The 26,094-nt window shown below is 47.2% G+C and overlaps 1 protein-coding gene across 1 annotated transcript; it reads right to left on the reverse strand.

Annotated features, from left to right (window-relative positions):
* Positions 1–581: 581 nt before the first annotated feature.
* On the reverse strand, positions 582–20,402 carry LOC144156048 (uncharacterized). The gene is made up of 10 exons (XM_077687828.1): positions 20,154–20,402; positions 18,649–18,695; positions 17,380–17,418; positions 11,709–11,744; positions 10,929–11,025; positions 10,006–10,148; positions 8,982–9,029; positions 8,860–8,895; positions 5,269–5,461; positions 582–957 (listed from the first exon to the last, which is right to left on the reverse strand). The coding sequence occupies exons 1-10, from the start codon at positions 20,215–20,217 to the stop codon at positions 953–955; spliced, it is 708 nt and encodes a 235-aa protein (XP_077543954.1). The 5' UTR covers positions 20,218–20,402; the 3' UTR covers positions 582–952.
* Between the last annotated feature and the right edge of the window lie 5,692 nt (positions 20,403–26,094).

Raw genomic sequence — 26,094 nt, forward strand, 5'->3', positions numbered from 1 at the left:
TACCTGGATGAGAACTTTTTGGTAGTTGCCGGTGTGATACATGAAATGGTCGAGTGTCACTCCAGCTCAGAAGTGCAGATCGACCAGATCGGCCTGGATTGCTGGCTTGAAATCAGACGACATCTTTGCATCGACGACATTGTGGATTCCGTCGAGCCGCCGATTACGCTGGTATAACGCGGGTTATCCTGAAGTTAACCCACTCGGGTAGCAGCATGTAGGTCCGGATGAATATGATCTATGTCACAGCGACGTATTCCGGTGTTTTGCGGACCCTATTCGTACGGCTCACAAGCGAGGCGGCTACATACCTTTCGTGAAAGGCGCGGGGCATACAGAATTAAAAGCTAAACAGCGACCTGAGCGGGATGTCTTTCTGTACACGCTGAAAGGCAAGCTTTCTTCTTCACGCTTGACGAGGATGTTAAGGAAAGGACCTGGATGCGCTGCTCCCCCTCTACGGAACCTTGATCGGGCCTAAAAGGGCCATTCTGGCCGGCTGAAGAATTTTTCTCTGGCGGGATACCGCAGTTGTGGCCTTTACTTATCACATCTGGATCGAAATAAACACCACTGACACAGCTTGTTATCACTGTTTATTACTTCACGAGGCCTAACGTGCTTCATGCTTTTGGGGATGGCACGTCATCTTTGGTCATTGCTTAAGTACATGCCACGTATCGACTGTCTCGGACGACTTAGAAGTGGTAACAAAACAATGATCACAAGTGTTGTTGTTCTCGATTTGGTGTTTGAGGGCGAAGACTTGATATCAGGCCCGTCAGGAATAAATGCAGTGATTGTCTGAAGGTACATTCCATAAAGGTTTCGCGTGGTCAGTGCGAAGAAGGAGTGCATATATACGAGTTCCGATGAAACCGAGGGGGAAACCCGCATCCCCCTCCTCCTTCCTGAGTAATCCTCGTTGGCGTATGGGTCCTCGCTCGGGATCCTAGCCTGTGGGTGCAAGAAATTGTTCGAAATTCATTAGGTGGTTTGAAAAGAACGAAACGAGTCTTGCCAAACCGAACCGACGAATTACCTTAGATGGCCGTTTTCACCCCCGCGCACAAACCCTATATCATTCTACCTGCGGTTTCGATTCCCGGCCACGGCGACCGCTTTTCTGATGGAGGCGTAAAGAAAAAAAAAAAAAAAAAACGCCCGTATGTACAAAATTTAGGCACACGTTAAAGATCCCCACGTGGTCAAAATTAAGCCGGAGTCCTCCACTACGGCGTGCCTCATCGCCTGCGTTGCGTCGGCGCGTGAGTGAGTGAGTGAAGACTTTATCTAAATCGCCCGCAGGCGGCGTCCGTTACTGGAGGCGTCGGCGCGTTAATCCCTACAATCAATCCGCTATACCCTACAATGAATTAATTTTATAAGAAATATTAGTGTTGAAGCATTCAGTGGCCCACAGAGCGGGAAAACCGGCGTAGACGCCCCTAGCAGCTCCTAAACTACTGTCTACGACGAAGCGTTTCACAGCGCGTGCTATGCAATAAAACCGAAAAGCACCGCACGGGCATGCGCAGAGCAATGTAAAAAAGCAGAGTGCATAAGCTTAAAGGGGTCACGCAGACGAAATACAAGTTTGTTTTATTCGAAAGATTTTGTGTTTTATAGTGCTCCAGCTTGTCCGGAAGCAGACGATGCTTTATTCACTGAGAAATTAATTTAAGGTAAAACTTTGATTCTCCCGCAAAATCGTGTGTTTTCGTGATGTCTTCAATAACTTCGCAAGAACAGGTCTTCAAGAGAAACGCAGTGCGCCATTGTGCTCGGCAGCCGACTGCGAATTCTTGCCTACCGTTAGTCCTCCTAGATTTCGCCACCATACTGCACCGGGACGTTTTCTGCCTTTGCTTTGATTTTGACTGTATTTGCACCTGGCTTGTCTTTGTTAAGGTAGAAAATATTTGTTTCGGGAAACATGCTGTTCGCTCGACAAATATAGTCACGTAAGACACAGTCGCTTAAGCCAATCAGCCAGTGTCGTCTGAGACAACGCCAAAGCGCCGCGCTGCTGTGCAGCTAAAACAAGCATAGTGCTCGCAGCGCCAACATCCGTGCGCATCGGTACTTGTTTGTTTACGTGTACTTTAGTAACTTATACTGTTTACCCCACCATTCTTACCGCTATAACAATAATGTGCCGTAAATTTAAGCGCAAATAGCTCCTTCGGCAAACTCATCAGCCCTCATTAATTTACGTTTGCTTTTGCCGGCCTCAGCCAATCGCAGCTGGGCATATGGCATCATTTCTTCTATTCCGGGAAATGAGCTAGTGGGTCGCATGACCATTCCCTTTTTTTTCCTAAATATATACCTTATTTGAGCGAATTTTACGTTAAAAGTAGTGTCACTATGATTCTAACGAGGCAATCTTTCAAATGAACCGAACTTGTGTTTTGTCTGCATGGCCCTTTTAGCGCCATAACGCGACCACGCGTTGATCAGAGCTTTGCGCTGACCAGATTACCAGTGCCCTGGGGCGTTCAACTGGATACTGAGCGTAGTTCACTAGCAGCTAAGACAACCTCCTTTCGCATTAGCAACCCATAAGAAGAACTTAGATGTCTTCGGAGTTTCTACGTTTGGATCCTAAGATGTAAGGTGCGATAGCGATACTTCGACCCCCCACCCCCTTCCCGGAGCGTTTCGTACGCAGTTTCTGCATTTCCGATCTATGCTTCACCAGCACTAAAGGTAATCAAAAAAAGAAAAACTAGCAGCGAAGGCTTTTAATCGCCGTGACACCAGGGACGGATTAAGGGGGGGGGGGGGGGGAGGGGGCCGGGCTTCCTGCTGTCAGGGGCCCCGCTCGATCATATGAAAAAAAAAAATATCTTGAGTGTGCTTGCTGCCTGCATTGAAAGTTGAAGGTAAGAGCTTCAACCTCACCTTCACACCGAAGCTCACTAACTCGTGACAGGTGGGGAGGAACGGGGGCCCCTCACGTTATGTTTGACAACCTTCGAATCCATTTCAATTTAATTTAGTTATTCCTACTCCTCTTCCTTGTTTTCCCGAGGTTTATGAGAAGACGTCTTGGACCAAAAGTCGTGGGTACACAGCTTTACCGGGCCTAAGAAGCCACATAAAAAAGGCCCCGAGCTCGGCTCCGGTCTTTTTCGGCACACGTCGTTTCGGTAGTCTTTTCGGTACACGGACATCTAAGAACGCGGACGTTTCGGCACGCGCACGTTTCGGTATAAGAAAGGGTCAGGCATGCGAATAATGAAATAATGTCTGAAGAACATTGTAAATTGTTTAAGCCTGAGGGACGTTGTATGTAATTATTGACAACTTAAGCACTACCCTACGGACTCATACACAGTTTCTGCCAGAAATTTCAATGTATAGCGCTTGACAAGGAAGTTCACTGCGATGACAACCCGTATAAAGCTGGTGGATTAGTTGAATCGCATAAGCGTGATTGATATCGACTCGATATTTCTCGCTGAATGGTCAGCGTATATATGGTTGTTTAAATGTTCAAAGGTTGTGCAGGCCACTCGCGGGGTCGTTCGGCTTCAGCCCGCGCCTCTGTGCTGTAGCCTCTGCAGGCTGTCTAAGCAACAAGCGTCGCGGAAGCTACATGTCCGCGCGACTCCATTCGTAGCGCAATTCTCTAGGCGCCGCTCCGTGTGGGCACAGAGGCCGCCGGGCCAGCCCGACCCTAGCGGCTCCCTTCGAGCTGGGGAGTCAGCAGGCATAGGCGTTGTGAAGAGCTCAGGCGTGGACGCCAAACAAAGCAACAACAACGTCTGTTTCTTTTCGGGATGAAGAAAGCTGTGTCCACTTAAAAACGCATCCTGCGTGCGGTCCCTTCGAGGCCGTCTTGAAAACGGACCTCCGCCGCGACTCGGGGACGGTAAGCTGTTTGTCCCTGTGGGCGCTTTTCGCTTTGGAATGAGCCGGCGGACAGCGCGGACCAAAGGGCGGCCCGCAGATCTGGTCCCGCTTGGGTGCGGCGGTAGGAGGAGAGGAACCCCGGAAGGAGCGCGGGAAAACAGCGGAAGCGGCAGGCGTGCTGAGGACTCGAAAACGAGAGGTCCACCCATACTCGCCTCCGTCATAGACCCCGAATCTAGACGAGAAGCTTCAGCATGTTTCCACTGCCAGTTACGACCGAACCGATCGACAACGAACTACTGACTGCTGGAACTGTTGCGCGGCACCGACGGGAGCAGCAGCGCAGGGGTGAGCAGAGACATTCTGTCTCTATTAAAATGTTGTCTGATGCCATCTCTCGTACTCACCTGTCGCTCTCCAACCCAAAGGGGACCCGTTAATGTGTAACGGCTTGTCGACTAGCAAGACCATCACAGCTGCGCAACAGGAGTTCATCACCGCTGAAAGTTCGACGGCCATGCGCAAACCCACGCACGAAGCGGACCGCTCCCCAGCCCAAAAAGCGACATTTTTATGCTTATCGTCTTTGTGCTAATCGTGCTGCGATAGGAAGTTTCGTTGCGTAACACGTCTGACATCTGATGTGACACGTCTGACACGTCTGACACGCGTGACATCTCGTTACCCCATTTTCCTACCACAACTATTTCTCCCTGAACAAAGATCTTCTCTGTCTTTCTCTCTCTCTCTGTTAGAAAAAAGCAAAATTGTTCAGCCCGGCCTAGACATCACAGAATAAACATTTTGATACACTGACACTGACGCCTCCTCTCTAAAACTTGCCAACACCTCGCATCCGCCATCTTTCACGTTTACATTTTAAGACACAGAAGCGTAGAGAGCTTTTGTCTCTTCTGGGCGACGACGATTAAAAACTCTCATTGCTAGTCTTTCTTTTTTCGATGACCTTTAGTGCTGGTGAAGCATAGATCGGAAATGAAGCAACCTCGTACAAAACGCTCCGTGTGGGTCAAAGTATCGCTATCGCGCATTACATCTTAGGATCTAAACGTAGATGTCTCTGCAACTTTTCTTTACACGAATACTGAGCTCTATGCTGCGCGCCTAGCTGATTAGCCTGACGCATGCGCCCGGCGTCTTGGGCGAAAACTGCTGGGTCCTGCCTCGATACAAATTTTCCGACCATCGAGAGGCTAACAGCTTCACTCTAAAAGTAAGGCGGAAATTTTAAGGTGGAAATTTAAGGAGGAAATTTTTATGACTTGATTACTTTTTTTATGAACTGCAAATTTTTCGTCGAAAGACGAAAATACGTCTGCGTTTTTTCGTCTTTTTGTGTTTTCTTATCGGGGACGCCACAGTGACGCATAAAAAGTGCTCACGTACAAGAAGAGGTGATACCGCCCAGCAGGCTACCGGTGAGCCTGTTCACAACGCTGGTTATTCCACGGGTGAGGAACCGGAACGGCAGCAGTGCGGTGAACTCTTCTAATGAGGAGTTGATGATGCCCACCAGAGGGCAGACCAGGCTTTGCACCAGGTCCAGTTGCAAACCATCTGGAGCTACGCTCAGGATGCACTGCACAGGAGCGTCCGCGTGCATTCGTGAATTAATGACTTCGAATATGCTGTAGTTTAACTTTTCACCAAACGTGACCGACGCGTTTCGAGTCCGCGACTTTGATATACAGTCAAACCCGACTATAACGAACCCGGATAGAGCGAATTATGCTATATATCGAACAAAAATAAATCAGTTACGGAAATACACGCGAAACATATTCCTTATAACGAAGTTCACATCTGATATATCGAACTCGGCGTGCCTAGAATGGCCGCCAAAATGCATGGTCTCGGAACGGCGATTGAGATGTTGATTGACCGCGACCACTGATCAAAGGCCGCGACTGAGACACTGCGCCTCGTATGGAGCGACATGACTCCCAACACCTTCCGTAACGGTTTCCGACGCACGGAACTCATGACGGAACCCGCCCAGTCAGCGAGTCCGGACCAAGACGGCAGCTCGCAAACCTTCCCGATGCTGTGCCGAAAGGATTGTCCTTCGAAGATTTCCTTTGTCGACGACGATGTTGCCGCCACTGTAAGCCCCTCGGACGCGGGCACCATCAGCAGCACCGTCGTAATGCTGATGATAAGTACTGAGGACGCAGAGGATGTCGCGAGTGAAAGCCGCCCGACGCGTAATGAAGCGCTTTCGGCAGTCGATGTCCTCCGCCAATATTTCTTCGATATTGAAGGACACGGACTCGAACTGGTGCAAACAATGTCTCGTGTAAAGAATGCTGTGCTAGTTGACGCTGCCAAGACGAATGGGAAAACAAAAATCACCACTTTTTTTTCTGGAAATAGGCAGTTAAGGCGGAAAGTAAATCTTTATTGTTTGCAATAAATCGATTGTTTTGTGTATGGTAATGACATACTTTATTTTGTTCGTTTCTGCATGCGGGGATGGCAAAGGGATTCCCGCGTATTGCGAACTCGTAACAATAAACTTGTTATAGGCGGGTTCGGCTATATCGAACTATTGGATATATCGAACAAATCGTGGCGCATATTGCAGCAATAATTCGATATAGCCGAACCCGTCTATAAGAATTTTCTGTTACTTACGAGCTCGCAATGCGCGGGACCCCCCCCCCCCCCCCCCGCTTGCTGTTCGCACATAACGAAACGAACACATAAAGTATGCTATTACCTTACACAAAACAATCCATTTATTGCATGCAATAAAGCGACTTTCCGCCTTAACGGCCTACTTCACAAGAAAGGGGTAATTTTTGTTTTCACTTTCGTTTTGGCGGCACCAACTAGCACCGCATTCTCTACACGAGACATCGTTTGCACCAGTTCAAGTACGTGTCCTTCAATATCGAAGCAATATTGGCGGAGAACATCGGCTGGCAAAAGCGCTTCATAAAGCATCAGACGGATTTACGTTGTGACATCCTCAGTCTCTTCAGTGCTTTCAGCAGCACCAGCTGCCATGACATCGGCGATGGTGTGTGCGCTCGAGAGGCTCGCAATGTTGGCAACATCGTCGTCAACACAGGAAATCCTCTGAGGACACTCCTTTCGGCACAGCATCTGGAACGTTGGCGGGATCTTCCAGCAGTTCGCCGATGATGCCGTCCTGGACCGGACTCGCTGGCTAGATGTGCTCCGTCGTGAATCCCGTGCGTCGGAAACAGTTACGGAAGGTCTCGGGGGTCACGTCGGTCTATGCGAGGCTCAACATCTCAATCATGGCCACTCAGCACCTCAATCACCGCTCCGAGACAACGCATTTAGGTGGCAGTTGTGGGCGCGCCGAGTTCGATATATCCGATGTGAACTTCGTTTTAAGGAATATGCTTCGCATACATTTTCGTCACAGATTTGCTTTTGTTCGATATTATAGCGTAATTCGCTCTATCCGGGTTCGTTATAATCGGGTTTGACTTTGAGCCCAGTTATAACGAACTGAACCGTAACGTTGGATTTGTTCGTTATATTCGAAGTTCATTATTAGTGTAGTTAGAGTTTTCTGCGCGCGAAAACGCGACACGCATACGGCGGGCGCACTGACGCGGCTGCGGATCTCGCCTGGAGTGCTCACGGCGATAACAGAGCTCTGGCTGCAGCCATGAAGCGAAGTTTGCCGCTCGCCCGCTAAAATGGTACTCCCGCTTCCAAAAATTTCCTGGTCGACGGGTCGGCATCTATCTGGAAGCACGAGGTCTTCTCTCTGTCTGTCAAAATTGCAAGGATTCTCATTTACAATGGCCAACTTCACGATGTCAGCCAAATAAGCGATGTCCGAAGAGAACAACCGATGACACCTCAGTGGCACTCGACGCGTTTCGACTTCATGGTACGCGTTTCAGGTTGATTCCCCCTTTTTTTTTTACTTTTCTAGTGGCCGAAGCGGAGAAGTCAACGTGAGCGAGAATGAACGGGGGCTGCTGGAATTCATGCCTAGCTAATTTTGCGGCGCTACAAAGTCTATTCCGCCGACTTGTCTGCCTACAGACAAGCAGGACGGGAGAAACCGATGTGACTCGCAGGTGTTGGCCATGTGCCAACGCCAACTTTCTGGAAGTTTGCCGTCGTCTCCCCTATATATCTCGCGTCACCCGACTTCCTTCGTGCGCTCTCTCCACCCGCCTGCACACGAAGAAAGCCGGCCAATAGCTGCTAGGCCGTTGTAATGACCTGATTCGAGCACTCGAAGAACGCTAAGACCGTGAAATAGGTAAAGGTTTCTAGGTTATCTGATGGGCATGCAGCAGTAATTTTTATCTGAGGTACACTGATACCCCTATTCTAAGTATTGAATGTGTTTGTTGTCTGCGTTATGAAAGCATTTAGGATTTGGAAAAAAATTTAAAGACAGTGTTGCAGGGTCCCTTTAATGGATGGAACCATCGACAATTGCCCACAGCAGCTCAAAGCCCGTGAGGTGGGTGTGACCAAAGTTACAAATATGCGTTCGCACATACTAGGACCCAGCCTGTATATCATCAATCTGCATAACGTTTGTATGTTCGTGTAGCACTTGTATGTGTACATTGGCAACGGACGATAAAGAAAGCATAATGCGCGACAGTCAGAAAAAGGCAATATTCTTGATATCATAAAGAGAGAGAGAGAGAAAATGACATTTATTGAAAATTTCCGGCGGGGAGGCGGGTCAGGCCACGCAGGGCTTCGCCACCCCCTGTCTATGTACTAAGCAGACCCCGAAGCTATGCCTGGGCACCGGTTCAGGCTACTCGGCGAGTCCCCTCCCGAAGGAGGGTCTCCTTTTCGCCTTTGCAGATGTTTCTTGGTTGTCATGGCAACCTCGACATAATTTTAAACAGAAAAAATGTGCTTCTAACATGTCTCAATGCGGTTCTAAGCGCATGATAACAATGAGGATGTCTCAATCCAATTCTGCCTATTAGTTCCGTATAAAACAGCGTGTGTACTTACCCCAATTGCTCCGACGAGTTCGTTCAAGAGTGGATCCTGGAAATGGAATGGTGTTGTTTCTCACTCACTTAAAATGCCTGACGCAAAAGGGGTTTCAAAAACAATGCAGAGAATATTCTTACCGTCACTTTAGCTCCTTCTTCGCAAAAAAGTAGAGTTCTATTCAGGCACTGAGTCAAAGAGAATAAGAAAGAAAAAGAATACGAATTAAAATTTACAACAAAATGACTTCCCGTCTCTTTCAGGTGCTGTTTACAAAAACGTGTGTCGAAAGAAAAAGAAAACAAAAAAAAAACAAGGACAATAGCATTCGCAATGAGCGCATTTTTATCCTCAAGGTATCGCTAGAGAGAGAGAGAGAGAGAGAGAGAGAGAGAGAGAGAGAGAGAGAGAGAGAGAGAGAGAGAGAGAGAGAGAGAGAGAGAGAGAGAGAGAGAGAGAATAAAATGAAAGGTAGGGAGGTTAAGGCAGTATTTCTGAGGATAAAAGGGGGGAGAATAAGGGTACAAATCGCGTTCCTGATTGTGTACACGGCAAGTGCTGCTTGCGTAAATGGAGAGAGGTGTGAAAGGAAGCTTCTGAAAAAAAAAAAGCAATCGAAGCCTGTAAAGAACTCAGAGAAACTCTCTTATCGTACTGGGAACTGAAGCCGTTCATAGGCAAGCTTGAGCCGATGAATTCGTATTAGAACATATATCACAGTTTAGATTGTTCGGATGAGACATTCTGTTTTGAGATGGGTAGTAGCCCAGCACTTCCTGCGCGATACAGGGCGTTAATTAAACGTGGTGACGCACTGCGCCCCGTCCCGCACATCAGCCGACCTAAAAGACGCGGGATCCGCCTGATTTTCGAAAACACTGCGTATAAGGGATCGAAGAGATCATTTTTTACAATAGGAAAAACCAGGGGAGTTGGCAAAAATTAATTAAACTGCTGGAACTCGGGACCAAGCTGTTAACGTCGGAACCAGCGATTCAAGGCCACAGCGGGCTCCTTCTTGCTCCTGCCCAAGATAATAGCGGGTGTACTGAATGCGTACCTGAAGATGGCGCTATGTGTGTACAGGAACCGCCGGTTCTCTACCTATCTGGTTACGGAATGTTCATGGAACGTCAAACTCAGAATCATGTCGTGCGATCTCACCGCTCCGATGTTGAAAACGCTGGGCAGACTGATACGTAGAGGGGCTTGGCACACGAGGTTTCCTGGACTGAAGGTGCCACAAGGCAGAAGAGGAATGCCCAGAGGATTGCACAGAATATTGGCGAGGCCTCCGATATCGCCCGCTGTGAGGTAGGACCAAAAAGAAAAAAAAAAGAATTATCAGCCCAATTGAAACAACGTGCAACAAAGGCGAACCTTTTTTTGGGGGTGGAGTGGGGAGGGGAGTCAAATAACTTGATGTTTTAAATACGACAAATCTGAAGAGGGAGAGGAGGTTGGAGTTGTCAAAACACCACAATGTTATTACGATAACGATGCAGGGAAGTGATGTTTTACCCGTTTTGCAGATTTTTTCGGTTTCTCTAATAGAAGAACTTGTTGGACGAGTTGGTGCATCTTGCTGAATAGACACGGGCTTTGCGCGAAAACAACACACGTGTTTATCCACCAAGATGCTCTAATAGTCTGCAAGATTTCATAGCTTGACATTTCCTGCAAGAATCACCGACCGCCTGAAAGAAAATGAGTTCCGTCACGGCTGTTCCAGCTTTTGTTTTGTGGCGTAAAGCTGCTACGTCATACTATAGACATCGAATGGGCTGTGCTACTGCATTTGATCAGTTCGACCTCTGCGTTTCCACCGCCGTGCTCGAATATGTTCGGCCAATCTGTAAGATAGAACTATGAATGGCTAAAAGAGAACCGAACGCAGGGTTGAGGAAGGAAAACTGCCTTCCTTCCCCGTCGTTGTGTTGTGTTGTGCGTTAGTACGCCCCGCAAATGCACAAACTAGCCCTGTTAACGAATTTGGGCTATTTTAGACGTCACTGCAGTTGCCAACTCCGTCTGTAACAAGGAGTCTGCAGCATTCATGTGTTTTTGTAGACACAAAATGCACCTACACAGGCCGAGTCTAGCCAGGACAGTTTCGAGGAGTCCCACAACGTTGAACAGCACAGCGGCGGGGTTGCCGACTTGGGGCAATATCTGAAGCACACACTGGAAGGAAACAGGCGCTTGTTAAACACAAACCCGGTTTAACGAGAGTTGCTAAGCACGCATCTGCTTTCTAACTTGAGTAAGATGTGTCAAGAAATAACAAATTTCGTCAACGCCGATCCGTTACAAAATATCGTGAATTTTCTCTGTTCTCGCCATTGGCTACCTTGAAAGGACGTATCTCGGAACTTGACCAAGAGCACGAGGCTTAGCAACTATAGTTAAGTCGACCTGTGGCAAGCCCGCTATTTGTCGGCTATTGCGACGTTCTTTCAAACGGGGTACAGCCTTGTTATCCAGCCCGTGCCAGTCACTCGCCTCGAGAAAAGAGAGTTTTGGTCTGTATTGAATAATTCTTTAGAAGTATGTTTGTTGCCACTGGGACGCTATGTAGAACATGGGTGGAATTTTAAGTGAAACACAGGAGGCAGTCTTGAATCCTGTCCAAAATACTTCCCTAGCCTCAAATAACGTAGCAGGTAATATAGTAGAGACTCGTTAAATAAACAAAGAAATGTTGAATCATTTATATGTTGTCGCATTTATGGAGTGGCTTTTTCTAAAAAAATTTACTATAAAAGCAACACTCGAGTCATTCCTATAAAATTAGCTAGAAAAAAATTAAAAAAAATTGTGGAAGTTAGAAGGTGTGAGGATATCTCTTGAAGCTGGGGCTCACTTACCCGTAAGATTCTCGTGAGGTCCGGGAGCAGCCCATCCTGAAAAAAGGTTGTAAGGAGGGCATTGTTGGAAGCTTATGGCATGTGTACGCTTATCCGATGTGCCTTCAGTAAAATAGTGAAAGCGCGTTATCGCAGAGACCAAATGCTGAAACTTGTTGTACATTGTGTCCTAGCCCTACACCCGTTAAGTTTTTTGTTGGCAAAGCGATTTAAAACTTCTATGAGTCTTGCGTTTCGTAGCTTTCCCCAAATAAAGTGTCTTCGTCTCATAAATCGACGTTTCTGATAAACAACTCAGCAGAGTTTCATTTCCTTTCATTTATTCCACCTTAAAGGCCCGAAAGCATTACATGAGCATTAAATCATATCGTTCATCATTAATGAACCAATCATAGAGATAACGTTATAAGTCATGTCTCGTTAATATGGACCCCGTTAATATGGACACCCCGCAATATGGAGGACATTTTCGGCGACCGGTCTCTCGCCATGCAATTGTGCCCCGTTAATATAGAAACCCGCAGTCCGGACTATGGACGGCTATTTTGGGTACGAAAAAGGATAAATACACGCATTGTCTCGTTATTATGGACACGGGTTCACAAAGCAAAAATAATAAATGACTGTCGACCCCCAGAGATCTCAGTACGTACCGAGCTACGGCCGTAGCATACAAAGCCGAAGCATGCATTTATCTTAGAAAGCTCTTCCTTCCAGTACCATCGAATTAGATGGGGGACATTCGGGATCAGCGAACAACACTATAGGCTCCGGACAGCGAAGTTTGCCGCGCGAGCGCAGCGCCAGCCGCGACAGACACGCGCAACTCTGGGTCGGTCCCGCCATCGTTTATAGATACTTTTCCCGCCGCGCCGACCGCCTTCAGCGCCAGTGAACGCAACTTAGCAAAAAAGGTTTGTTATACCGTTATTTGCGCGTATATGTACTACATAGTGCAACAAAGTCATGCAAAATGTATACAGTCGGGGGAAGCCTCCAAATAAAACGGGGCACTGATAAAATGCTGTCGCCTCGCTGCCGAGCCGCAGGCTATAGCACAACTGGGAAGCATGTGTTCAAGGCTTTGCATTCTCCCGCGGATTCTTCTTCTCTGTTTTTTTTTTTTTTTTTCGCAGATACCGAGCATGGTTACTGAATCTTGAAAGGCCCACATTAAGCGAGCGGATTACATGCTGCCTTGGTGTACGAGAAGCTTGCTAGTAGGGTGGCTAGCAGGCGGTAAATACACACAAGTGCGCATTAAATTTGGTAACAAAGAGGGCCCCCGAACACAAATATAGCAGAGTAGTTTATCACCCAGCAGTTCTACTCTTCTTCATCTAATATTACACGTGCTTATACCGCCGAATTAAATACATATAAGCACATATGGGGCGCGGACACTTATTGGCGTTAATGTTCCCAAATGTCTCGCGAGCATTTGGATAGCATAAAATCACCGCCTCTTCTTGCAAAAGAAACAATGAAATAATTGTCTAAGCCACTGAAAACCAACGCAAAATAGAGCTAAGACGTGCCGCAATCAAAGTTGGAACAATATGTACATAGGAAAAAATTTTCGCGTTCGGGGAGGAGGAGGAGGAGGACAAACTTTATTTATCCCATCCGTTGTGATTGCGGTCACTCCGGACCAGTGAGGGGCGTACTCAGGGCACTAAATTTTTTCTCCCGTGACTTTTGTTGCAAAAGTGTTGACGGTAATAAAAGCGCTACTATTCCTTCCTAAGGGAGGTCTCCTGCCGAACCCGTTGGCGTGGAGAGAAAAAAAATACCCGAATATGAATATTCCGTAATTTATTCCGATACGCCTATTAGATGTTCTGCTTACCCCTCCCCCATCCCATCCCTGCCCAAAGGAATTTCTTGTGATAGCCTTCTCGTGATGAGTTTCTTTTTTGGGGGCGTGTTTACGTATATGCAACTAACGTACTGGGCTACAACTGGAAGCCCAAAAGTTTGTCGGCGAAGCGGGCACTTATTAACGTCCGCACTTTCGCTATACCCCAACAAACGTGAATTTCATACTGTTACATGTATGGAGCATCACATTCGGATCGAAGACCTATATGTAACTCCCGTGTGGTCCAGAGTCGCATACAAGTGCACTCACATGGATGGAATACCCCGCGCGGAAACATCGCGCAACGTCTGATATATTTGCAGACAAAGCCTCCTCTTGTGGAGTGAGCAATATAAATTACGTTTTCTTTTGAAGCGAAACATGCTGATCTTAAGGAAGGTTTGCCCCGCAGTCAGGCTGTACAAGCGTTTCTCTACTGGGCATCACGCCATGCGGCCTTTAAATGCCTTCTCATACGTGAGTTCAATCGAATAAATCCTTCTCCATTCACATGCACTACGTGGCAGGATTACTTTACAATCTCTTACTTCGTTTTAAGCTCAAAAGGGGCGACTAATATGCTTAATCCGCGCTGCAAAAAGAAGAGCGCCCCCGAGCCAGCAGCGTACCGGCTTGCGGGGACCGCCCCAGTGTTGCGCATACTGCCGAAGGGGGCGCTGGGTGTCGCGGGCTCCGTGTCGCCCTCTGGGCGCTGTCCGGAGCCTATAGGGCAGTGAACGACAGGGTGGCACCCATTTCCTATCAAACCAGATGGCCCGGTGCCGTATACGCCGGAAAGTGCAAGTCCTGAGGCTCAGGACAAGAGGGCGGTACTAGTTCGTGCCAATATTAGATAGGCATAAAAGACAAGGCTGTACGCTTCTCTGGTCAGTTCGGCGGAGGAAATAGTGGATGTTAAGCGTAAACGGTCCGAGGTTCCCGCTCAGATGAAAAAGAAAACATGCAGCTTTAAAAGTCAGGCTCCTTCAGTATGTGTTCCTTAAAGTTTCTGTTTTTGACCTTGATTCGTTTTTATAGACAACTCACATTATGGACGATTTTTCTTGGGAACAGAGGCGTCCATATTAATGAGACATGACTGTACATCGAACATTGTTAAACTGTACCTCGCAAGAAAGCAGGAAGGAAATTATGGACAAACCTCTCATGTGGTATAATTAATTACAATGAGGTCGGGAACATCGAACTTATTTCTTTCCATGAATAATTCTTCACGTAAGCGTAGGAGTCCCAAACTGTAAAAATCCGCGCAGCACCTACAATGACGCCTAGGTGACATACGCGCTCAGCGGATGAGAACGACTGAAAGTACAGGGGAGAGGAACAGGATGCGCGATGTCAGCGGCCGTCCGCGCCTACGGAGCGGGGAAGCGCGGTGGATGTCAGGTGCGTGGGACCGGCGGGCGAAGCCGCCGCAAGAGGTGGCAACGCGCGAAGCGAGGGAGAAGGGCGAACGAAAGCCAGGAAGAGGCGCCGCAGCGAAAGCCACATGGAACAAAGCGGCGGCGTCAGCTATGCAATGAACAAAAGCTCGAGAAAGGCGTTCCAAAATGAACCAAAAGCGCTCACAGAGAAGCCGTGCTTGTGCACCAAGAACGGATCTGTCCAAGATCAGAATGCCACGAGGCATGCCTTTTTGTTTGCCTCTGTTTTGTTTTGCAGCGCCTCGCCACAGCCAGTTCTCCTATCCTTTCTGTTAAGCGAAGCGCGCTTCCTTCTTCTTTTGTATTCAGCACGGGTCATAGGAAAAACTCGCATAGGCGTGCGCAGAGTTCTCGATTTGGGGGGGCAAAGTCTTATCACGGCGCCCCCCCCCCCCCCCCCTCCCCCCTCCCTTACAGCAACTCCAGACCTCTTCCCACTGAAGGACTAACGGTCCGAACGCAGTGCAAAGAGGGATAGTTATAAAATTTTGATTTCAATACGATGGAATTGTAACACACACAAAATATTTCTGAGCAGAAACTTTTACTTTCATGTGTTACATCGGCAAGGTATGGGGCAAATTTGGCGCCCCCATTCAGATGATTAGGGGGGCGGCCGCCCCCCCTGCCCCCCCTGTGCGCACGCCTAGAGAGTTGCTCTGCGGTCACTATCCCGGACTGTTCTTCGATATTCTGAAATTTTCTCGATTTAAATCGATGCCACTAGAAGCGAGCGCACGATCGAAACATGCGCGGAATGCAAACGCCGGAATTCTTTTCGCCTACGCTTCTCTGTGCACGCTACTTCGCTGACTGCTTCGTCGACGCTTGTGTTTTCTTTAAGTTTATTGCGAAGCGCAAGTTCGCTCTAATAAACTTTATTTTTCAAGCACCCTGCTTCATCCTTGGCTAGGTGACAATATCATAATAAAAAATCCCCGCATGTCCCCTTTTGTCGCGTGTCTTTCAATCCGCTTCACCGTCCCTTACCCCCTTGCTGATTATTGAATGAGAAATAGATGCGGTACGTCGACAAAACGTTTACGTCGTCCACGCGCCAACACAGAGCGACAGAAGAACGCTGAAGCTCACGCGGAGAGGGTGACGTTATCCGAGCATTGTATGCGGTGGCGCTGCGTTCGCATCGCTGCCAACCTCGTTGCTCGGCGTTACATCAAGTCGAAGGGGGGGCGCTGGGCGGGCCTGTCGCACAGCTTCTCGACGTGCCCCGTCATAGCTTTTACGCATTGTAAAATGTCGCGGGCAGCGAGTTCAGGACCGATTAGGCGACAATAGAAGATGGGACATGAATGACGGCGACGAAATGCAGATAAGGATGCATAACAAAATTACAGACAAGCAGCCAATACCGCTGCTAAAGCGGGCGAATGTGACCACTGAGGCGGTCACAAGGCAAACCATGGTTGCCGCGGTGTTCAAAGTCTACCCTTCTCCAGACCCGTGTCTCACTCGCGCCCAAGCCGTTCTTCTCCGCCAGGCCCGCTCCCTCCCATCGCATCACATTTTACATCGCATACGTAAGTGCTCAGGTGCCCCAACCTGATGATGATGATGATGATTGCTATTGGTTTCCCCTTTGAAGCGGGGTGATGACATGTCATCTTACCGAAAAGGACTAATATACCCATGTTTTACACTCTTGGTTTAATACTAGCGCTGCTTAGGGCAGGCACTAAAGCTTATTAGGCCCGAAATACTTTTTTTCCCTGTTACAGGTGGTAACTGTCCTAGGCAATATTCCCCTCTCTGCTTTTCGTCCACCAGCATTCGTCCACCTGTCCTTCTTCGGCGCATACCCCTCTATTCCACACTCCTGCGGCGACTGCGGCCGCCAAGGAGGCTCTCTGCCCTTCATATCCAGAAGACCTCCAAGGACATTCTGGACTACTATGAAGACCGTGACGCCTCTGCCTCCATCGTTTAGCCGACCCGGACTTAGGTCGATGACTGGGCAATAAATGTTTTCTCATCCCCTCTCTCTCAACCGCCCTGTTGCCGGCTTCCAAAGCCGGAGCAAGGGGTGAGCGTCGTTCCGAGCCTAAAGTTTGAGAGGAAGAGAGCCGAGACCCTCACGCATTCTCAAGTTCCACCAGTGGCTCTTTCATTAGGTTTCTTTAGCTCTGGCCCCGACCCTTACATTTGCGTTGGTAGAGATTCCGACAACAGGCATTGCTTGCAATTCTGAAGTATCATCAGATGTAATTAATACATCCCAGCGAAGAATTTTACGTGGCTGAATTTCGCGTCTAGGCTACAGAGTACGTATTAAACGGGTTGGTACTTGTATTCAGAGCACGACTTCTTATCGAGATGTATTTTTGAAATATTCCCGAGTTTCACTTACAGATGTGTCAGGACAGGTTCTCAGGGTGGTGCCAAGACACTGTAAACACAAAACAAAACATTTCATGCACACTTGCACTTAATTCGTAGACGTTTATGTTAGTGGTGCAAATGGCTCTCAATAATAAGTTCGCCTCGCATATCTTAGTGCCTTTGTAGATGTAAATAGAAGCTTGACTGATTGTAGGGTTTAACCCGACGACGCAACGCAGGCGATGAGGCGCACCGTTGTGGAGTGCTCCGGATTAATTTTGACCACCTGGGGACCTTTCACTTGCGTCGGTAAATAAAAGCCATCGTTGGCATAAATGGTAACAACGAAACTTCGCGCAATTCACAGTTCCTCAGCACTGCTCGCATCTCAGTTCTGAGGTCTTAACTCCTATGTGCTGTCCATACTTGCGACATTTCGGGCATTGAATGGCCAGACACATTTTCCTCTATTGTTTTTATACGATAAAGATTTAGCTACATACATTCAATATGCAGCCTATGCAGGTATTTCAAACGATATATATTCAATGCAGGTATTTTGATTTATAACAATAAAGCTCGCCCAAAACTTTTATTTCGGCAAAATAGTAAGGTGATAATTAGCTGGGAATACCTATGCGGTAAGTAGAAGGGATGGTAGAGAATTTCTCTAAATTCTTTTCTAACGCCAACGCGTTTTTACAGCCTCTTTGCTTTAAACCCGGCTTCACTATTTTACACAAATGAATTGCTGGGAATAATTTTTACCACGGGCACGGTTAGCAGTATGATGCCAAAGTATGAACGCCCAAAGTAGACATAATGCGCCCCCTACGAGTCTCTTTAATGTCAGCCTCACTACTGTACACAAATGCACTGCTAGCCATCGTGTCGTCATTATTTATTTACGGTTAAGGGCCCCTGAAAGGGTATGAAGTCAAGCGTTTTTTTTTAAATTCTACCTTGCCGACTGTAAACCTACGAATCCTTCATTTGCACAACTACAACCATAAAATGTGTTATTTTGACCAAATACGCATTTATTTTGCAGATATGATAAGTCGCTAGGTGAACCCCGACGCGATGCGAGGTGGCACCGCAGCTATCGTGGGAGTTTGATTTTACTTCCGATGAACACTAGCATGTTTACGGCCGACGTAGACTTGAGCTTCGAACCAATCTAGCCCCGCTGCTTTACACACGCGTACGCTGAAGTCCTTGAGTTGGAAGGAATGATCGCAGCCAATGGTGGCTTAAAATTGGCGTTCTAGAAAAAGCAAGGGAGAGATATACTTACGTCACCCAAATTGAGAATGTTTGGAAGGGTCACATTGATGCACTGGCCTGCAGAAAAAGGAAGTTTTGCATTGCAGTTACTGTAAGCACCCTTTACGTAGAACAAGTGAAAACGGAAAAGCTCGTGCAGTGAGGTTTTCGAATTTACCGACCCTAAATTTACCAACCCTAATAAACTTCCTTCATTGTGATATGAATTCAGAGCACGATAAGAGTTGGCTATTGGCTCTTTTAAAAGCTGTGCAATCTCAGTCGTTAAACAGAATAACATTGGATTAAATGAAGTTAGAAGAACAGGTGAGGGTTTCAAGGTGCTAAATAGAAGGCATATCTTGTGCTACTGAGGGCGTCGAGAAAGGAAGGTGCTGGAGTATCATTCTCAATCCACAACGAATATAGCGGGGAGTGTGAAGGAATTCCCCAGCCTTCAGCCAGGGTCACCACATCCGTTTTGCTTGTAATAATATGACATAAAATAAAGGTAGCACAAGCCTATGCACCAACGCCAAGCAATGAGGATGAAGCTGTTCACTGCTTCTTAGAGGATGCATAATTAGCAATTTAACAACGTAAACACTTTGTACACGATGATGATGAGATGCTTCAACGCAAAAGTAAGGGAGACGCAGGTAGGCGAAAATGCAGTGGGAAAATTTGGAATGGGAAGTTATATTAGCCAAGGTGATAGACTGGTTAGATTGGAGCGAAGGAATAACCTGAGCATAATAAATAAATCGCAAACAAAGAAATAAGAACTGGATATTGGAAATAGCCAACGGTAAAACAAATGAATTCGACTTAATTTTAAGTACTAATCCATGTATTGTCTAAAATGCCGAGGGCCTGGGTAACGCCAAGGGCAGTTATTGCAGGATGGGGAGTAGTAGATTTCGGCTATACCTGAGAAGGCGAAGGACGGAACTGGTCTAAATAAGGAAACCGAACTTGCAGTCAGTAAGTGACATGGCTCAGAAATTTAGAATAACGTTTGACAATGAATTCGCCCTCTTAATTTAAGAAGGGGGAGAGAGCGTAGACATTTAATTACCTAATCAAAATTTATCTACCATAATCACATAATCAACAGTAGTTGAAGAAAGAAGAAAGCTTAGAAAAGAAGCTAAAAAACTAGATAGAAGGAACTTCTTGATAAACGCACGAATGTGAAACTGCCAAGAACGAAGGAGTAAATGGAATTGACGGGGCTGTCAAGATTGATTAACAGAAGCAAGATTGTTACATTTGCGCCTACAACACTGCAAAGATTGGAGCAGCTCATTGCGCTACGCATTGCACTTAAGACAAGCCTTTGACGTAGGAAGAGACACCAGGGTTTCCATGTGTCCCTTTCTACGTCTATTTACGTCGTCTCAAGCGCTCTTTCACCTTTTAACGTTCTCAGTACACCACTCGAAAATCGAACGTGATCGGTCACCTTAGCTTGCTGCCTACAGCTAGCGGCACTACATTAAGCAGAAAGCATAGGTAACGAGAAGGCTTGCTTACCGCTTACAGCAGGAAAAATGGCCATGCCCAGGAGAAGCAGAACGTAGGCCCTTGGTGGAGTCATGGCGCTCCCTTTTGATCGCACGCCGTGTAAAGAATGTTTCGTCGAGACCAAGTACTTTTCTGTGAGTTGTGCTTGTTGCAATCGCGGTTACTGCAGCTCTACTACACTAAAGCCGCTAATATTTAGTGACTGGCCTACACAAGTCCTCCACATCTGTAGATCCCTGCCTTTACGGACCTGGTGCCGGCTTCTTATTTATACGGTGCCTTGTTTTTGTGTCGCGGACGTCGACAATTGGTTAGGAGGTTGACAGGTGCTGTCACTGCCGGTGTAACGCTGCTACTGGCGTTATTGTGCGTAATAGGTCCTGGAAGAAGTATTTTCACGTGGGCCCATAGTGTCGCCAAGCATTCTCTGTGGTTTGACGCGAAAAAAAAAGCTTGACAAGTTCACTGCGTAGCACTAGTGCTTGACGTGTTTTCGGCATGAGCCTTGTCTTTTTTCAAGTTGGCTGTGAACAATCCGGCTGTTGTTGTGCCAGCCTTGTTTGTTGAAGTTTACAGAAATACTTTGTCGGTGGTATTGTTTTCGGGAAAAGCCTTCAACATTCACATCCGGAAGACAGTCACGTGCCCAGATCACCGCGAGCGTCTGTAGCGTGTACTATACCAATGTTTGTTTGTTAACCGTTAAACACAGTAAAAAATAAATGTATATCAGTGGATTTGACAAAAATCTTACGCAAATATTACGTGAACGGTCAGACAGGACTAGTCAGCCCGGACTGTGCACAAACACATTATCTACCGCCTATTATACAGCACAAGGGCGCAGCCCCTTAGGGTCTGGGGCTGTTGGCGTCTCCTGTCGTGGTCGTCGTAATTGTCGTCTCATGTAGTCACGGTACTAAAACACCGGGAAACTCGTTTACGTCTCGCGCTAGAACGTAACGCATACTAAAAAACGCCGGGACACTCGTTTACGCCTCGCGCTAGAGAGCTTCGTGCTTCAAAGACAAGAGACTTCTACAGCAAAGCTGTATACCTCTACCCCGAACGGTTTCAGCTCCATCGGCAAAACCGGCAAGTCGCCAAGAATGCACTTATACACTGCATAATTCGCCCCTCCCCAAGTTTCACGTTAGTGAAGATGGCCCGGGATTTTTTTTGCTTTTGCTTTTGACTACAAATTACATTTTACTCAAGAGTGCAGTTCGGCTCTTCCGCCCAGTTCCTGCGATAAAGATAATAAAAAAACCAACAAGGTCCGTCATTTGCCTAGTTCTGGGCGATGGCAGAGTGGTTGGGCAGTGGCGCAATTAATATTCAACGATGCCGTGTGTAATTGAAATGCTCGCTTTGAACTTTGACATACTACACATGAAAAGAGCCGAAGTGTAGGTGGTGCGGCACTGGTGCGGACTGAAAAAAAAATTCAAATCGCCGTCGCAAGGACCCGGTCCGAGGGACTGTGAACGTTACAGGCACGGGTAACATCCAAGAAGAAAATGTCGGTGGATTCAAAGAAGAGAGCGCGAATACCGAACTTTAAACGAAGCAACCAGCTGAGTGGGTGAGCTGCCGCTTTTGCCAGAGTCTGTGTCTCCTCTCTCTACTGACACAAGTCGAGCCTTCTTTTTGTTCACAGACAGTGCGCTTGAGATGACTTGGCCACAAAATGAAGACAGACGTTGACTCTGCCGAGAAATTTATGAATCTTGAGGAAGACAAGAGGCTGACCAAAGGAAATGGTGGCATACACCATCAAGGAGCACGTCAGGGGCAAAAACTGCAAGGCAGAGCGGGTGCCTCGTGAAATGAAGTGGAGGACACTAAAAACGACCTCCGTCCATAATAAATTACAGCGGACTGGATGAAGGATAACAGCACTACCTGTTTATTCTCATTCAAATTTACCGACCATCTTGTCAACTCAATTGTTTTACTTTTATTGTTTACTGTTTGTTCAAGAAAATTGGGTGAATTCGGGACTGTATGGGAATCGAACACACGACTCCCGAATGCGAAACGGGCATGCATCCAACGCGCCACGCTGGCTCGTGTGTCTCTAGCCGACTGAAAATGGGCGCAGTGGATGTGTTTTGGTTTTATAATCTTGTGTTAGAGGCATGTGTGGAGTTGAGGACATGTCTGTTAGAGGCAAGCGTTGAGAGATACTTGAGTAATTTGAGCATGTTAGTTACAGCAAGTAGGCGAGTACCGGAATACATGTTTGCTAAATGTCCTCTTTACTTGTCTAGGCGAAATCGTTTTGTGCACGGCCTGAAACATGCCGCTCCAGCTGATCGGGAAGAGGTGACGCCACTGTAAACGCCCCGTCATGACTGCACATTGTATGAGCATGCTGCCTTCCGTGCATGACTTGCTCTTCGAATGTCATCGGCGCTGTGTTTGAAGTGTTTAGCTCAACAGCAGCAGTCAAGTGTGGGTGCCCACGGCAATTCAGCACCGAAGAGCAGCAGGAGCGGCGGAACGCCGCGAAGAGATTCAAGCAAGCGGCCAGAGCTAGCTCCCAAAGACGCGAAATCACCCGCCCGGAAGGAAGTCGAGCGAGCAACACAGTAGAGGGCGCGAAGGCAGAACCCGACAACTCGGATGTGCGACAACGGGGCTGCGCCCACAATTCCTGCATATCCGTTAGGCATTCGGGCCCCACTTATTTCGCAATCAATCCCTTGTAAGGTGGGTTTAGGTGTTCTCAATTTTTTTATTATGCTTTTCAATTAAAAATGAAAGCTGTTCCACTCAATGTGAAAGCTGTCGGAAGTGCAAAGCAGTGATTCGCCATAATGAGCTGCAGTGCTGTTATCCGATTACTGCTGCCACCCAATGCATTTCAAATTTCCCGCCTTCGCAGTGCTCGCGCGCCCCCTGCCTGAAACTGCGCCAGCGGGAGTTGTGTTTTTTTGTGTGTGTTTGCTTTAATTTCGTATGCTGGAGCTGTTTGGCGTCATTTCGAACAAGCCATTTTTTTCTTTCGCGGCTGGAGCTTTTCTGCGGCATTTCGAACGCGCCATTTTTTCCTTGCGCGGCCGCTTTTTTCGCTTACTATCGTAAAAACCAACCCAACGAGCGTTCCCAACTAAATGAACGCGGGGGCTGCCGGTTATATACACAGATTTTACCTGAAATGTACCTGCAGTTTTTTTTCTTTTTTCGCGCTAACCAATGGGGAGATGTATGACAAGCGCCAGCGGTTCACGAGGTTTGAACGGTTATGACTATTTAAACCGCGTGGTTTTCGAAGCCTCAGCGTGACCCCCTGACAACGGTACACCAGGCTCTACTTGGGTCCGTTATCTCGCTACTGCGCCGCCTGATTCCGGCAGTGGCATCGACCGTTAGCGAGCTACGACGACAAGGCGAGCCCATAAAGTCCTCTGCACTTAGAAACCGGGCTGGATCATTTGGTGCAACCAGCAAGGCCAAAGCCACAATTTTATTTTCCAGGTGACGGAAAGGTGGGGTTTCATAAGCCGTTGATAATGGTGCAGTAGGACTGAAATGGGCTGAGTGGCCAAAGCATTTGCTATGGTGTACGACGTTCGTTGTATAGTTCCCGCTTTCGACTGCTGTATTTTTGGTAGAGCTAGGCGAACTATTGAATTAAGCTAAAATCACTCCTGAGTGCACAAGGTTTCAGCGTGCAATAAACAACCGCATTTGGCCTAAATTAATGCGTGGCGGCCCCCTGTAACACTCCTCATAGCCCCGGCATAGCCTCAAAACGTCAAAGCCAAAATTTCGGGTTTTATTAGTTCGCTGGTAATGGTTTCCAAGGGTCACTTAACTAAGTACGTAGAAGTTGACAAAGACGTATACATTTTAAGGGACACAGCCTATTGTCCCTTTTCAAAAATTTTGGAAAATCAGGCGGATTCTTTTAAACAATACCTGTTGTCATTTCCATTAAAAAAGTTAAGACTATGTTTTTTTGTTATCTTAAGATACTAGTATTCCTTGGTGTATCTTAATTATTTCCGTCACTTGCATCTCCTCGTCTACTTCCGTTGACGATAAAATTTGATTCTCCGTGTCCTTTTCCGCTGATTCCAATGTCTACAAGCATGTCTCACAAGTTGTAGTAATAAAAGAAAACGTGCCATGAGTGCAAAGCAGCGCAATGTAATCCCATGTCCCCCCACCTCCCCCTCAAAAAAGCGGAATGTTGTGTTGTGGCCAACAGCCTTCCTCGCTGTCGTTTACCGAAACACGTGATTAAAATGCGCACTCAATCTGGAATTCAACTTAGTAGTTTCCAAAAATGCATAACCCATGTTCTTGTACCGTCGACTCTCGATAATTCGAAGTCGCTTAATTGGAATTTTTGGTTAATTGGAAGGGATGTTCTGGTCCCGGCAATTTTACATGCCGCGAAGGAAAGTTTGACATCCACCTCAATGCAGCCGTACAACTATAAAAGAAAGCTATACAGCTTCCTCAGAAACTTCGAAGCTTCCTCAGAAACTTTTCCTTCAACTGCGAAGCTTCTGAGGAAGCCGTATAGCTCTCCTTTGTAGCCGTACGGCTGCATTAAGGTGGATGTCAAACTTTCCTTCGCAGTGACTTACTCCACCTTGGGGATTTCCTCTAAATCTGGTCAATTTTACATGCTATTCAGTGGAAGAAATCGCTCGATAATTTGAAGCTAAAACCCATTACATTGGTTAGTTGGAAGTTATTTCGAATAGAAAGCGTCGAAGTACACGTGTCGATAAAATCCAAAATTTTTAAGCGCCAAGACACCGCCGTGCTCTGCCCTATGTCGGCGCCATCTAAACTGGGGCAGCGCACAGTCTATGGAGCGGCAGTTAAGTTGAGATTCGCGCCAGCGCACGATGACTCTCTTCTCAGGTCCCCAACCGTCTTGGTTGCGCACAGCGCCGTGCGAACAGTTAAGCGTAGTGGGCGATTCAGGCTTCTATTTTAGCGATAAGTCTCAAATATCAGGGCAACCCATATCGTACTCTCGATTTGCGGACGACAGTCGAGATCCTGAACAATGTCAAGAAGGGAGACGTATTGCGGACTAACAACAATGCTCTTCTTTTGCTCTTTATTTAATTGGAATTTCTGTAATTGGAAGTTTTTGCGGTCACCGTGGACTTCGTATTAACGGCAGTCGACTGTATAATCGTCTTAGTTTATTTGGGGGTTTAACTTCCGCGCTTAATCATTCTTGTTGATTGCGCTGTCAGTCAGTGCGGCCCAGAAACTTCTCACTCCCTATATACTCACGGGTACCTACACAGACCTAAAAAGGTGGGGAGAACGTCGCATGCCGTAGATATTTCTTCCTGCAGAAGCTATTGGGATTGTGCGAAGCAGGTAGTAGCTTAGACCAATTTTGCAAAATGAAGCATTGAAGACGTCACACATATCAACTGAGTGAAGTCGTTGCGTACAATGGTACGCGGATAGCCTGTGCGAGGACTCCGTGCACCGACAGTGTGAGTGACGAGCAGGAACGATGGCAGCACTCCGCGACGGACGTAAACGTGCTCGACTGATAATAAAAATGTTTATTGCAGAAATAAAAGAAAACGATAACCGCTTGACCTACGTCGTCAGAAGAGGGGAGGGAATGAGAATGAAAAAAAATCAGGAAGACTTGTCCAAGCGTGTGAGCGAGGTCCTTCGTCTTGATGCGGCAGAGAAGGCTGTCGTAGAACTTCATTTGGACTCCTGACCGGGAACACATTCGGTGTTTTACTGCAAGGAGTGCGGCAGCCGACAAAACTTCGAAAAGTGCACGCCTTCACGAAGAAGTGAAAATGAGACGATTCTTGATGTCGACATTACTGTTACGTGCATGCAGCAACGGATTTTTCAGTGGAACGTTGTTTTCCCGCCAGATAAATCAATTGTTGAATAACGCACGTACGGGTAGTGTTATGTCGTCGATACTTCACGGGCC

Source organism: Haemaphysalis longicornis, unplaced genomic scaffold, assembly GCF_048455015.1.
Source record: "Haemaphysalis longicornis isolate Haplotype H1 unplaced genomic scaffold, Haemaphysalis longicornis Haplotype H1 scaffold_1, whole genome shotgun sequence".
Lineage (NCBI taxonomy): Eukaryota > Metazoa > Arthropoda > Arachnida > Ixodida > Ixodidae > Haemaphysalis > Haemaphysalis longicornis.